Genomic DNA, 12,716 nt, shown 5'->3' on the forward strand with positions numbered 1-12,716 from the left:
TCTTAAACCCTCTGCCACGCTGTCTCCCCCATTACCAGTGTACGCTGGGCTCTGGTATGGACTGGGCGTGTTTGACCCGATTTCCAGCTTGCACCCTGCTGGTACCACCCTCACTGGGTGCTCCCCAGGGCAGCATAGAGGCAAGGAAGCAACAGTCGTGCTGTGACATCTCCTTCCCATTCCCAACACAGATCTTCCCAGCAATAAATAATGAAGACGACATCCCTGCCACGTGTAACGCGGGCTCAAACGCACGCTGCCCCAGAACAGCACCCCGGAAGGGTGGTGGAGGACCCCATCGACCGCAGCGGAGCCACGGGAGAAGCTGTGCTGCGACATTGGAAGGGGCTGCCCAGGGAGGTGGTGGAGTCACCCTCTCTGGAGGGGTTTAAGACAAGACTGGACATGGCACTTAGTGCCCTGGTCTAGTTGCCATGGTGGTGTCAGGGCAATGGTTGGACTCGATGATCCCTGAGGTCTCTTCCAACCTGGTTGATTCTGTGATTCTGTGATTCTGTGACAGGGAGAACCTCCAGCACCTACATGTCTACTGAGGCATTTCCGATGGCTGCTGGGGCAGGGGCCCAGATCCCACGGTGATGGGCAGCACTGGAAATCTTCAGGGAGGGTCAGAAGCACTCGCCGTGCCGGTTTGGGTGGGTAGGACCCGTGCCCAGAGCACAGGAACAGAGCGCGAGTGGGCAGTGTCTGAAAACCTGCCTTGTCTTGTCTTTCCTCTTTTTTTTTTTTTTAGTACAAGGTAAAACCTTTATTACAACTTTTCATTCATAGGTATACAACATCTGAAAGACAGATATGGGGAAAAAAAAAAGTAATATTGTTATAAAATGTCACATTTATTGCTACATTACTGTTATATACAGGACAGTTCTCAAAATCTACTTTAAAAAAGTTAGGATTATTTAAAAATTCCAAATAATCCAGCCAGCTGTTTTGACACTTGTATAAAATTATTTAAAAAAATGAAAACAATTCATATCTTGAGGCACTCAGAAACACAATTTCATCCCCCAAATTGTGATTCATTTCAGAGAACAACTCACTTCCCCACCCCCAAATACTTTATTTTTTTTTTTTTGCTGGGTTAGGCATATATATATATATATTTACTATATATATAGTTCAAAACTATAATGTGTATCTGATTTAAGAACAAGGATTTCAGCCACTTAAGTACATCTGGATTTACAGGTAGGCAGCATAAACATCAAAAGCAAGGACCATTTTTTTTTTGAAGGCCAAAAACCCAAACCAAAACCAACCCAAAACTTTCTATGGGGTTAAAAATAAACAACTTCCACAGACATCTCCCATCTGCTCTCCCACCCTGCCCCGTCCTACAAAAATATATAGAAAGAGCAACCCAGTAAATGCTTCGTTTTCCCCCAACGAGCTGGAGCCCTCCAAAGAAAATGGGTCATTTCCCGCAGACCGTCAGGTCCCAGCGTGTGGTTGGGGTCATCCCTGCTCTGCTTCACCAGGTGCCTCTTCCTCCTCTCCCCCCTCCCGGCAAATTAACCCCCGCTGCCATGGCTTCCCATGGCTCCTTCCCTCCCAGAGAGGCCCCATCTTACAAGGTTTGCTCAAAAGCTGGTGGGTTTCAAGTGATTTGGGAAGATGTGACAGCGGGAAGGGGGAACCGCGGTGTCCCTCTCGCAGGGCACAGGGATGCTCTTCAGCAAAAGGCCGCCTCGGTACGTGGGACACCCCATTTTGAAGCCCAAACCCCTTTGCTCTCCCATACTGGTGCCCACAGCTTAACTGTGCCAAGATGTAACAGGGCACGAGCTTTATTCCCTCTCCTTCCAACACGGCGGGTGCTTGGCTGCACCAGGGGGGGTATTGCAAGACCTGAGGAGCACGAGGTGTACGAAAGCAGAGGAACAGAAACACGGGGGTGGAGACCCACGGCAGGGCTGCCTCCTGCCCCTCGAGGGTGGGATGCAAGATGGATACAGACGTTTTGGCAAAAAGGACGCCTGCGGCCTGCACCGCCCTCCCGATCGGAGCCCACCTCCACGCCTGACTCACGCGGAGTCCCCAGGCAAAGGCACTGCAGCTGCCGGCTCCCCAGAAAGGGTGAACTGCCCTGAAGATCAAACCTCTGCACCGAGCACCGTGTCTCCCCACACCCGCCCCAAGGGCAGCGAGAGGCGGCCGTGCCACGGGACCAACCTGCAGCATCACCTCCCAAACTCTCCCTCCTCCAACCCCAGCAGACGGGCAGCTGATGGCACGGTTCTGCCCCACGGCGAAGAAACCCACGGTGGCTGAGCATGAAGGGAAACAGCTCGAAGGTGCTGGCTGGAGAGACTGGGGAGCGCAGGAGGAAGGAAAGCACACCTTCAGGCTTGAGGCAGTTGAAGGAAGATCAGCCAAGCCAAGCCTGAGGCTCAGGCGCTAAGAGCAGTCCGTTGAGCTGGGCAGCAACGAGGTGGGACACAACTTCTCCTTTCACAGGTACTGGGGGAGATGGTGTGGGATGAAGGATGCTGGCAGTGAGCCACCCAGCATCGAGCAGAAGGCACAGGAGGGTGAAGGGTGCGTGGAGGAGCCCTAGGACCAGGCCTTGCCCCCTCCAATTCAGGGCTCAGCTCCTGCAGCATGAGCTGGACGGGGTGTTCCTGTGGTCTCATCCTCAACTACCTCCCTCCAGCTCCAGGGCACAAGTCTTGAAATGCTTTTGGAGCTGCTAGAAATGAAGCTGGACCCCGAGAGCAGCAGGGAGCAGGAATTCAACAGTCACAGACAAGAGCAGAGAGAATGGGCTGGGATGGGATCTGGAGAGCCCCGGGGGAGAGGAGAGGGGGTTGCATAGGATTTAACAGGGCAAAGACCTTCTGCAAGCTTGCGGTACAGAAAACAGGTCTTGCTCTTGCTGGTGTTCAGCAGAAATGGGGGATCCAGTGGCCACAGCTTGCTCCAGGTTAGCCAGCGCTGCACCTCAGGGGCTGATGGCTTGTCCTGGCCCAACTCCAGTTCTAGTTTCGCCTCACCTCCCCGTTCTCAGCTCTCTTCTAAAACCCCCAAAGCCAGGGGTCTGCTGAAACTGGAGCTGGCCCAGAGTCACCAGCGTAGCACACAGCAGGGCCTGCAAGAGGACCATGGGCTCCACTGGCACTGAAGTTAGCAGCGTCCCCACGGCAGCAAAGCTCAGGGATGCAGGGGACTGGGGGTTTCACCAGCCTCCTGTTTCTCAAGGGCCCCCCAGCCCCCACCTGCTGAGGAGGAGGACGCGCTGCATCGCCCAGCAAGGGCCCAAAGGCTCTGCTGGCTTCAGTGGGTGCATGCATGAGACACAAAGGACCTTTGAGAGCGGCTTCTGCACTGAACCTGAAATTGCAGACTCCTGGGGAAACCCCAGCCTGATTCTGTCCTTCCTGTTCAATCACTACCGGGCAGCGAGCGCAAAACCTCGAGGAAACCGGCTCATCACTGACCCATGGGCTAGGGGAAACAGCCGTTCACCGCAGTCACAGCTGGGGAGGTTTCACATCACACTTCTGCATTTCTCCGCTGGAGAAGGCAAAAACCCCAACTGCAAAGCTGCCAGAGCCCTGGCCCTGGAGCGATGGCACCCCGGGAAGGGGCAGCAAGCTGACCCCACTGCGTGGGGCTGGCACAGACGTGCTCCCGACAGCCAGATGCGGGATCTTGGATTGTCCAGCTAACTCGACCGCCCCGATTCCTGCAAACCGTCTGCCCAGGCACCACTGTGCCCCTTGCTCCCAGCCTGGAGCTCAGTGTGGGCAGGAGGGGCACAGACTGGCATGCACATATCCCAGGTCCCGTCCCTCCTGCCAACACATCTCCATACGATACCAGCGCAAGCTGTAAAAGCAGAGAGCCCGAGCAGACGTTGGCAAAGAGCTGGAGCTGAACTCAAGCCAGGCAGTTGCTTGGCTGTGAGTAGGTCTGAGTGGCGGGTCACAGGGTGAGTTTTGTGACTGCCAAACCAGGGGTTAGCTGGGATTTTGCTCCCTGGGGTGCGCTGGCAGCGGCTGCGGGGCTGCGAGCAGGAGTAGGCAGACTGCCACCACCTCCCGTCGATGCCGAGCGCCGTCGGTACAAGACCATAAAGGTGCAGTTTCTGGGAGGCTGCAGCTGTTTTGCTCTGGGGCAAAAGCAGGTGAAGAGGGAGAAAGAACAAAAAATCTGCAACTTTTAGTGTTAATAAGCTGGATTCCAGCCACTCCCCAGCACCTGGCGGCACGCACAGCTCTCAGGCAGGGTGTGCAGGGAGGCAGGGGGCTGCTTGAAGGGGAGCAAAGAGGAGGTCCCTTGGGCCAGGGGCCCGAGGACTGCACCGCAGCGGCTGGCCCTGCCGCACAAGAAGCATCCTGCGGCACTGGGACCCCAGTTCTGCTGTTTGCCTGCGATGCAGCGCAGCTGCTGTGGCCTGGGAAAAGAGAAACTAGAAAATACACCCAGGGGAAGGTGGCCTCTCCCCTGATTCCCTATCTGACGCAGGAAGCTTTGTGGGAGCTCTGTGGCCCCCAACAGTGAGGAGCACGCAGCCCAGGAGAACCCCTGCACGCAAGGCTGAGAGAGGAAGCAGAAAACTGAATGCCACCCTGGCAGCACGTCACTCATCCGTGACACCTCTCTGTGCAGGACCGCGGGCACAAGGGACACGCAGACAGGCAGAGAAGCAAGTTTGGAGAGAAAAGTGATCTGTAAGACCGCACAGTTGAATGCCAGCAGAGCTGTGGTCTGGGGAGGGTGCAGACCCCGGCCCTTGCTGCCCATCACACCTAAAGACAGGAGTTTCATTGCAACAGGCTGATATTTCAGAGCTGGCCTGGTGGTATTTTGGGAACAGCACCTGACAGTGCTCATTTTTAGAAAAAAAGCCACTTTCCCTGGCAGGTTACAGGCACCACATTCACACGGAGCCAAACACACCGGCAAGCCAAAGTTATTTTTCCTTGGTGTGCTCTGCAATCACTCCCAGAGATGCCACCGAGCCTGTGCTGGGCTACTGCAGGCAGCAAATGTGACAGCACCCAACGCACCCTGCGCCATCAAGGGCACAGCACTACCAGCCCCTGACATTGCGCTTTCCAGCTGGAAGAACCAAGATCTACAAACCCTGGCACCGGGGTTTATGCTCAAGGACCTTCACCCAAGCCTCCCTAAGGAAGTTTTGCTGTCAAGAAAACGGCATCTAAACTATTTAAATGCAGATGAAAAGTCCCATCTCTGTTGCCATGCCTGGTGGTTTGGGGATGATAGGAAAGGCTCCGTCTCATCAGGAGTCCCCCCTGGCCCGCAGAGCATCAGCCAGGACTTGGAGGGGGTGAAGGAGTTCAGCAAAATTTTGAACAAATCATAAATCTTCTCAAATTTCCAATTTTGTTGAGTTTCTGGATTTTTCCTGACTACAAACTCTTTTCTTTAAATCCAGTTGCACATGACCGCCACCTCAAATTCTTGTTGCTGGGGAAAATCAAAGTGCTGAGGAAGCACTTTTTAATTTCTTTGTATGGTTTCAAGCTTGCCAGGGCTGGGACATCGCTCCATCCCTCCCTGGCACTGGGGCAGTAGCACTGAGGCAGCAGAACACCCCGAGCAGCAAGCGTCCCGCTGGTCCCAGCACCATCCTGCCAACAGGCTGGAAACACTTGTGGGATGAAGCAGCCTCTTACAGGCTGCAGAAAGCAGCCAAGGAGTCCCCAGTTCCCACCCCAGAGCACTAATCTGGGTTGTCTTGAGTCTCCCGACCTGGCTGGTTGGCTATGGAGGGGCACTGCCCCCTCCTTGCGTGTTCTACCATCCCCAAGCTGAACTCGTTCCAGCATCTGAAGCACAACCCAACCCAGCAGGATGCTTCAGGAAGACACGACTTTTGCTGTGGAGCAGCTCCACGGGGGGAAGGCTGTCACACACGGAGGAAAACCTCATCCATCTCGCACTGCCTGGTGCTTAAGCAGGCAGAAGAACCCAAGGGAGGGAAGAGTGTCGTAACCTGATGAACTAATTAGGCTGAAACACGTCTGCTGACACAGGCAAGAAGAACGCATGCTCCTGGGCTGCAGGGACCACAGCCACCGGCCTTTCCCAGCCTTCCTGGGGACAGAGCTGGAGGCTGCTGCAGTCTCAGGTCTCACCATGCAGAAGCGATGGTGGGAGCAGCAGGCTGTGAACGGGGCAAGCCAGGAGCACCCGAAAGCCTCAGAGCTATGGTTGGACCTCGCAGAGTCCTGGGGCAGTGCCAGTGCCAGTGCCAGGGGCAGCAGGGAGAGACGGTGCCATATTGCTCCAGCACTCGTAAGTGGCTCCTCTCTGAGATGCTACAGGGGCTGAGCCCACGGTACCTGGGTGTAGGTGGGAGATGAGCGATGTCCTGAGCGTTTCCAGCAGCCTTTGCTGGAGCACAAAGCACGACTATGAGCACGGAGGAGCACCAGGACGTCATGCCAAAGCATGGACTTGCTAGGAAGTACCACAGGACCTAATCCTGTTCACCAGTCCTTCCCTTCCCCCTGTGCCAAAGCAACACAGCTTCCCCGAGGAGCACAGGCCCAAGAAGCAGAAGGGAGAGATGGACCCTGCTGCTGGGGGGTCCTACTGCACTCGCTGTCCCCATGTCCCCCCCCAGGCCAGCACCCACGCCCTGTGAACTCTCCTGGCTGTCGGGGCTCTGCCAGGCAGATACCCCAGTCCGAGAGTGTTACAGACACTGCTGAGATGGGATTTAACATCCCCCTGGGGAGCTGACCCTGTCTGCCTGCACAGCTGGGAAGAACCGGGCACAAAATGTTTCAGAAGGGAAAGGAGAGGAAAGAGACAAGAATAAATTCCGCTGGAAGCTTTTCCATTGCCAACTCCAGAACGGCTGCCACAGCTCAGCACTGCCGAGGACCTCTTCGTTTGCTCCTGCACCCCTGGGGCACCCTGCCATGCCGTGGGGCTGCCGGGGGTCTTCCTCCTGCTGAGCACACCAGCACGGTCTGGAGTGAAGCCCTCGGGGCGAAGAGATCGTTGGCCCAGCTTGGCTGCTGGAGCATCTCACGCAGGACGGGCGCTCGCCGCTCCCCTCCTTTCCAGCACGGAGAAAGGAGCCCCCATGGAGGTGACAGCAGCCACTCTGCATCCCCAGGGCTGAGTTTGCCTCCAAGGACGCTTTCGAGAGATGACAGTGGGTGAAGGCAGGGCGTGAAACCACCCCTCTGCCCAAGCCTGCAGCGTTTTGCACTTCCAATGGTGGTGGCTCCAGCGTAGGGAGAAGCTGCACGGAGACGGGGATCCTGCCGCCGGTTGTGGCTCACAGAGGGCTGGAGCGAGCGCACACGCTGGGGAGCTGCTCCCCTTCCTGCCACCTTGGGCTCCGCTGCCGTCGCCAGTGCCCGCGGGTCCGTTTGCTGCAAGGTCACCGAGCACGGTGTCCCGCTGCCGCCTTTGCTCCGTCCGTCTCTGCCTCTTCCCAGCCCTCCAGCTTTGTTCAGTTTGCCTTTGTTCAGCGCTGCCCCTGGAAGCGCCTCTGACGAGGCCAAGAGGTGCTTTCCTCTGCTCTGGGCTTTCTTCTTGCATCCGTGTTGCTTCTTTGCATACCTTGAAAGCGCCCCAGTCCCTCAGTTCTCTTCCAACCCCCCCAAGGCCTCCTTGTCCTCCCCATCACGACGCTCCAGGACAGCCCATGGGGCACCTCCTCTCCCAGGTGGGACCAGAGCCTCCGGGATCTTCCAGGAGTAAAGCAAATCTTGCAGAGACCCTTGGCTGGACCTCGGTCACCTCCGGGAGGAGCGGGAGCACCGCTGAGGGATACTGCTGCAACTTGCTTTGCTGTTTAAGTTCCTTTTCCCAAATCAGAAGTGGCCAAGCAAAGAGATGGTGGATTCAGCACATGAGTGAGTTTGTTTTTTTTTTATAATGGAAGGTACAAGCCAGGCAAGGAAGAACATCCCCTTGCTGTGGCTACATTCGCTTTTAGTGGCTTTCAGAGCCGAATCTGAGAATTCCTCTCTTTATATCCAGTCTCTCTTAATACAATTTTAATATTCTGGTTGATCCTAAAGATGCAACGTTAACTATAGAAACAGCAGCAGAAAAGCATGGGGTACAAGACGTTTTTTTTTTTATACAAAAAAAAAAAAAAATTCTTTTCGTTGCTTACAAAACATATGCAAAAGAAGCTAAAAAAAACCAAAAGGCATTGCTATTTGTTCTACATAAAAAATCTCATAACTAATGTTCTTTTTTTTTTTAAAAAAAAAGAAATATCAAGCTTAGGCACAATTTTGCTGCTGGCTGCTTGCGAACAAGCCAAGAGAACACGCCACCCCCTCCTAACTGAGTGATATGTATTGACTGTTCCGCACTTTATACTTAAGGCAATTTTTTTTGTTTGTTTTCGTTTCGTTTTTGACAAAGTGTTTTTTTCCACCCCTTACGTCATGCCAGGATCCGTCCACGTGTGTCAGTATTAGCAGTACTAAAGTTTATGGTTCGAGAAGGTTGCAGGTCACACTGAGGGTTTTCTTCCTACTGATCTCTCTTATCCAGAGGAACAAAAAGATCTACAAATAAAACAAAACAAAAGCCTGAAGTGAGAGAAACCCAAATGAGAATAAAACGCTGCTCCTTGCATGGAGGGGGCCGCAAGCCCCCCTTGTTGCGGCCTCGTCTCCGCAGGAGAAGCCAGCCCCGAGGGTTCAGCACGGCCGCAGCGGAGCTGAGACACAAGCTCACTATTCTGCTGAGACACCGGCTTTGCCTTTTTTTTTTTCAGCCCCAGGTGTCCACCGGCGCAGGGGACGTCGGGGGTCCACAGCCCCTCTGTGTGCTCCGGGGCGCGCGGGTGCTGTGGGCTGAGGCATCGCAGCCCCACACAGGGGAGTGTCGCTGACGGGGTCAGCCCCCAACCCCACTGCTCCTGGAGCTGCTCAATCCCCCCCGACATCCCTGCACCACTCGGGCCAAACAGGCTCAGCTTCTCCTGGCCAAGTACGGGGTTTCCTTAAAACCAGGGCCAGCCCGGCAGAGCCTGCGCCTGCCACCATCTTGCTGAGGCAATTCCACCTGCGCTGTCTTTCTTGGCATTTCTGAGACCTGCCCATTCCCTCCCATAGGGCCACCGGGCAAAGGAGTTGCTGGTGGACAAGAGGACACAGCCTCAAGCTGTGTGTGCACCAGGGGAGGTTCAGGTTGGACATTAGGAAGCATTTCTTCTCAGCAAGGGTCATTAGACATTGGAAGGGGCTGCCCAGGGAGGTGGTGGAGTCACCATCTCTGGAGGGGTTTAAGAAAAGACTGGGCATGGCACTTAGTGCCATGGTCTAGTTGACATGGTGGTGTCGGGGCAATGGTTGGACTTGATGATCCCAGAGGGCTCTTCCAACCTGATTGATTCTGTGATTCTGTTTCCAGTAGCCAACTGGGGCAGGGCTGGGAGGTGCAGAGCAGAGCTGAGCTCGCTCAGGGTGGTGGTCCCAGCTCCGGGGCTGCACCTCTCCTGCAGGGCAGAGGCTTTCGGTGTCCACAGACGAGCAAACGACATGCACGTGAAAGTCATTTACTTAAGGTAAATTAAGAAGGACGTTGGCTGGTGCCAAACGAGCGGGGCTGAGCTGCCAAAGCGCAGCAGCGCATGTCGGCCACGGGCTGGACCCATAAGCGGGGTGCTGGGATCACAGGGCAGGGGACGATACCTTTACATGTGTCCAACAGGGTTGTGACCATCTCCTAGACCAGGATGTGAAGCTGAAAGTGTCATCTGAGGATCTCCTACTACTCCGGACACTTTCTCCTCTTCCCGACGCTTCAAGCAGGCTGCTTTAGGGTTCAGATTGCGCTCTAGGCCAAAAACAGCAAGGGAGGGAAGCGACCTCAGTTTGGGCAACAGGATCACGCACAGCAGCAGCATCCGAAAGACAGAGGAAGGACAGAGGCCCAAGGAGAGAAACACGGGACCATGCGAGGAAACAGCCTCAGCGCAAGCTGCTCTTTGCCCGCCGCTGCTTGCGCTGGCTGCAGTAACTCGGCCGGGCCCTGCTAGAGCGAAACCAGGTCGAAACACCGCGCCAATTTAATGTGCTTGCTAAGAGAAACCCCCAAGTGCCTCAGCCAGCTCTCAGAGTCAAGGACTGAGCTTTCCAAAGCTGCTTAATGGGATCCAGGTGCCAAATTCCCATTAAGCATGAGGGGAGACAGACAGAGCGGCCTCAAATCCACTCCAAGGCGAGGCTTTGGGAAGCTCAGCCTGCCGCGGCGCGGCCGAGGGTGCTGCTGGCGACACGAACGCCGAAAGCAGGAGTCACAAGAGAGATGCACGCGCAACGCAGAGATGTGGGGGGGAGAGAAAGGCCCCGAAATGCCCCTGCCAGCTGTTACCATACCTCGTACTTGCTGCTCCAGGCCCAGAATGACCTGCACTGCTTGCTGTAGGATGATCAGTTTGGTCTGTGCTTTGTCCGTTTTTAAGTGCATCTGACACATGCGTCCCAGTTCTTTAAAGGCCTCGTTAATGTCCCGTACACGCACCCTTTCCCTGGCGTTATTGGCCATTCTCCTCTCCCGGTCCCTCAGATCTTTGTCTTCCAGTGACAAGGCCTCGTCTGTACTGCTGGGTTTATAGCACCATAGGGGTTAGTCAGGGGGGTGGTACCAAGGGTGGGGCTATATGTTGCCGTGCTGGTAGTGCTTCTGGTGTCCACTGGAAACGGCTCAAACAGCCTCACTTTGCAAAGCCAATTCATCTCAGGCGCTTCCTGAAGTGTCCCGGGCTAACGGGGCTGCACGTTGCCTCTGCGAGCCACGGGAAGGTGCTGCCAGCCCGAGGCCGGGCTCCCACGGGCCTGGAGGGTGCTGCTGGGGGTGAGGGCGGGCAGTGGGTGCAGTATCGACACCGACACCTTCTCCCCTCTGCAAAATGTTGCCTTCCTGTTCGTTTTTGGCTGAAAACTAAAAGTTCAGTGGGGGGGTCTCAGCCAAAACCATTGAGTTCATGCCCCAAGGAAAGATTTTTTGGCAAAAAGAAAATCCCTCTTTGTAAGATTTCCTTCAAAAATCCCATCTGCAGCAAAATCCTCCCAGTGAAGGCGGTTTGGGCAGCCGTGCCGCAGCAGCACGAGCCAGCCTGGCCCAGCACCCTCTTACGGGTGGGGGGGCAGCACTGGGGGCAGGAGCCAAATGCCCCCGCTGCTGCTGAGGGTCAGTCTCAGATGCACTCAATCCAGGTCTTTCAACACAGCCCAAATCACTCTTTGGAAGTGGGTGATTTTCTTTTCCAGGCAGTCAGGAGCTTTGGGAGAGCCTCCACTGCTGGCAGCACCCCAGGGGTGCCCAAAACAGGCAGGGACAGGGGGGGAAGGCAGAGTTGTGCTGGCAGCATCTTAAAACGTGGCTTCACCCGCAGCCCGTCCCCTCCAAACCCCCAATTTACTGTACAGACGACCTTCTCCCCCAGAGCAAAAAAATTCTTGCAGGAAAGACACCTATCTGAGGAGGGTCCTTGGGTGAGACCTGGCACTGGGACAGACTCTGGCCTTCGGCTCCAGGGGAGCCACGCGGGGATAAGCCTTCACTGAAGAGGGGCCGCAGAGTCAGGGCCTTCCTGGGTGTGCTGGGGAGCCTGGAGAGGCTCCATACAGTGCCTGACCCACGCGGAGGGGGGCAAGGGCTCCCCAGGCGAGTGTGTGGGACAGAGGGTTGCCTGCTGTCCCTGCCTGCCTCCTCTCCTCACTGCCTTGTCCCTGCCCGTGTCCCCTCCTCACTGCCACCTTCTCTCCAGCACGCCCAAGGTGGTCGGGGGGAGCAGAGCCACCAGCCGCCCTGGCACCTGAGCCCACCCACGGCAGGACCCCAGCTCCTTCCTTCCAACACACGCCAGCAGCCGCGGCTCCTGGCTGGTGGCTCCCCACGGCAGGGACACAGCTCTGGCAGCACCTCGCACACCACAGCCGGGCAGGATGGAGCCATCTCCTCGCCACCAAGGGCTGCTGGAGGTCTGCACGGCTGCGTGGGGTCCTTCGGGTATAAGGATGTGCGGTGCCTTGGCTGCCTTGTGCCCCGCTCAAAGCGGGCACTGACCTGCCTGCCTGGCCCCCCGCAACGCCCCCTCATCTTCTCCTTTCCCTTCCTGCCCCGTTAGCTGCTGATGGCAGCAGGAGGATCCTGCCAGCCCTGGCTGGGCACACAGGGACCTGACGGCCCCACTCCCATGGCAGCCCCACAGGTGGGGACGTGGGGGTCAGCTTCTCTCCAGCCCGAAGGCCAAACCTGCCAGAGACGGGACACCCTGCGCCAACGCCTGCTGCCAGCAGCACGCGGGGCTGGGCTCGCTTCCCCGCCTGCATCCACGAAGGGTTTAAAAAGGGACAAGCGTGGGAGACCAAAGTGAACACGGTGCCAATTCTGCCTAGCCCCTGCCCTCCGCCGCCCCTTGGCTCCTGCCTCAATCCGCGAGCAGCAAGTACAAGGTAGAGAGTGGGACCACCGAGAGGTCACGGCTGGGGACTGTCTGTAGGAGATCGGAAAGAACAGAACCGAAAAATAAAAAACTTGAAATAAAAAAATAAAAAAGGAAGGGGAAATTAAAAAAGAGACGGAAAAAATATACATGTTATGAAAGGCAAAAAATTACAAACTGAAGAGAGGCACAAAGGACTCCAACATCAATGCAACAGCAGAGGCCAGCAGAGAGGAGCACAGCCAGGCACAAACCACCAGGCACAAACCACCGATGCATATTACAA

The 12,716-nt window shown here is 56.0% G+C and overlaps 1 protein-coding gene across 15 annotated transcripts in view; it reads right to left on the bottom strand.

Annotated features, from left to right (window-relative positions):
• Positions 1 to 836: 836 nt before the first annotated feature.
• The window catches only part of TCF3 (transcription factor 3), a 93,808-nt gene continuing 81,928 nt past the window's right edge, over positions 837 to 12,716 (bottom strand). For 8 of the 15 annotated variants that reach the window (XM_068420867.1, XM_068420868.1, XM_068420854.1 and 5 more), the window contains 2 exons: positions 9,672 to 9,816; positions 837 to 8,540 (listed from right to left, as the gene is read on the bottom strand). In XM_068420867.1, the coding sequence (XP_068276968.1) occupies positions 9,674 to 9,816 (143 nt within the window). In that variant the 3' untranslated portion in view covers positions 837 to 8,540; positions 9,672 to 9,673. Of the gene's footprint in view, positions 8,541 to 9,671; positions 9,817 to 10,358; positions 10,586 to 12,716 lie in introns of all 15 variants that reach the window. The other 7 variants (XM_068420869.1, XM_068420864.1, XM_068420862.1 and 4 more) reach the window with 2 other exon arrangements.

The sequence above is a fragment of the Nyctibius grandis genome, chromosome 31, assembly GCF_013368605.1.
Source record: "Nyctibius grandis isolate bNycGra1 chromosome 31, bNycGra1.pri, whole genome shotgun sequence".
Classification (NCBI taxonomy): domain Eukaryota; kingdom Metazoa; phylum Chordata; class Aves; order Nyctibiiformes; family Nyctibiidae; genus Nyctibius; species Nyctibius grandis.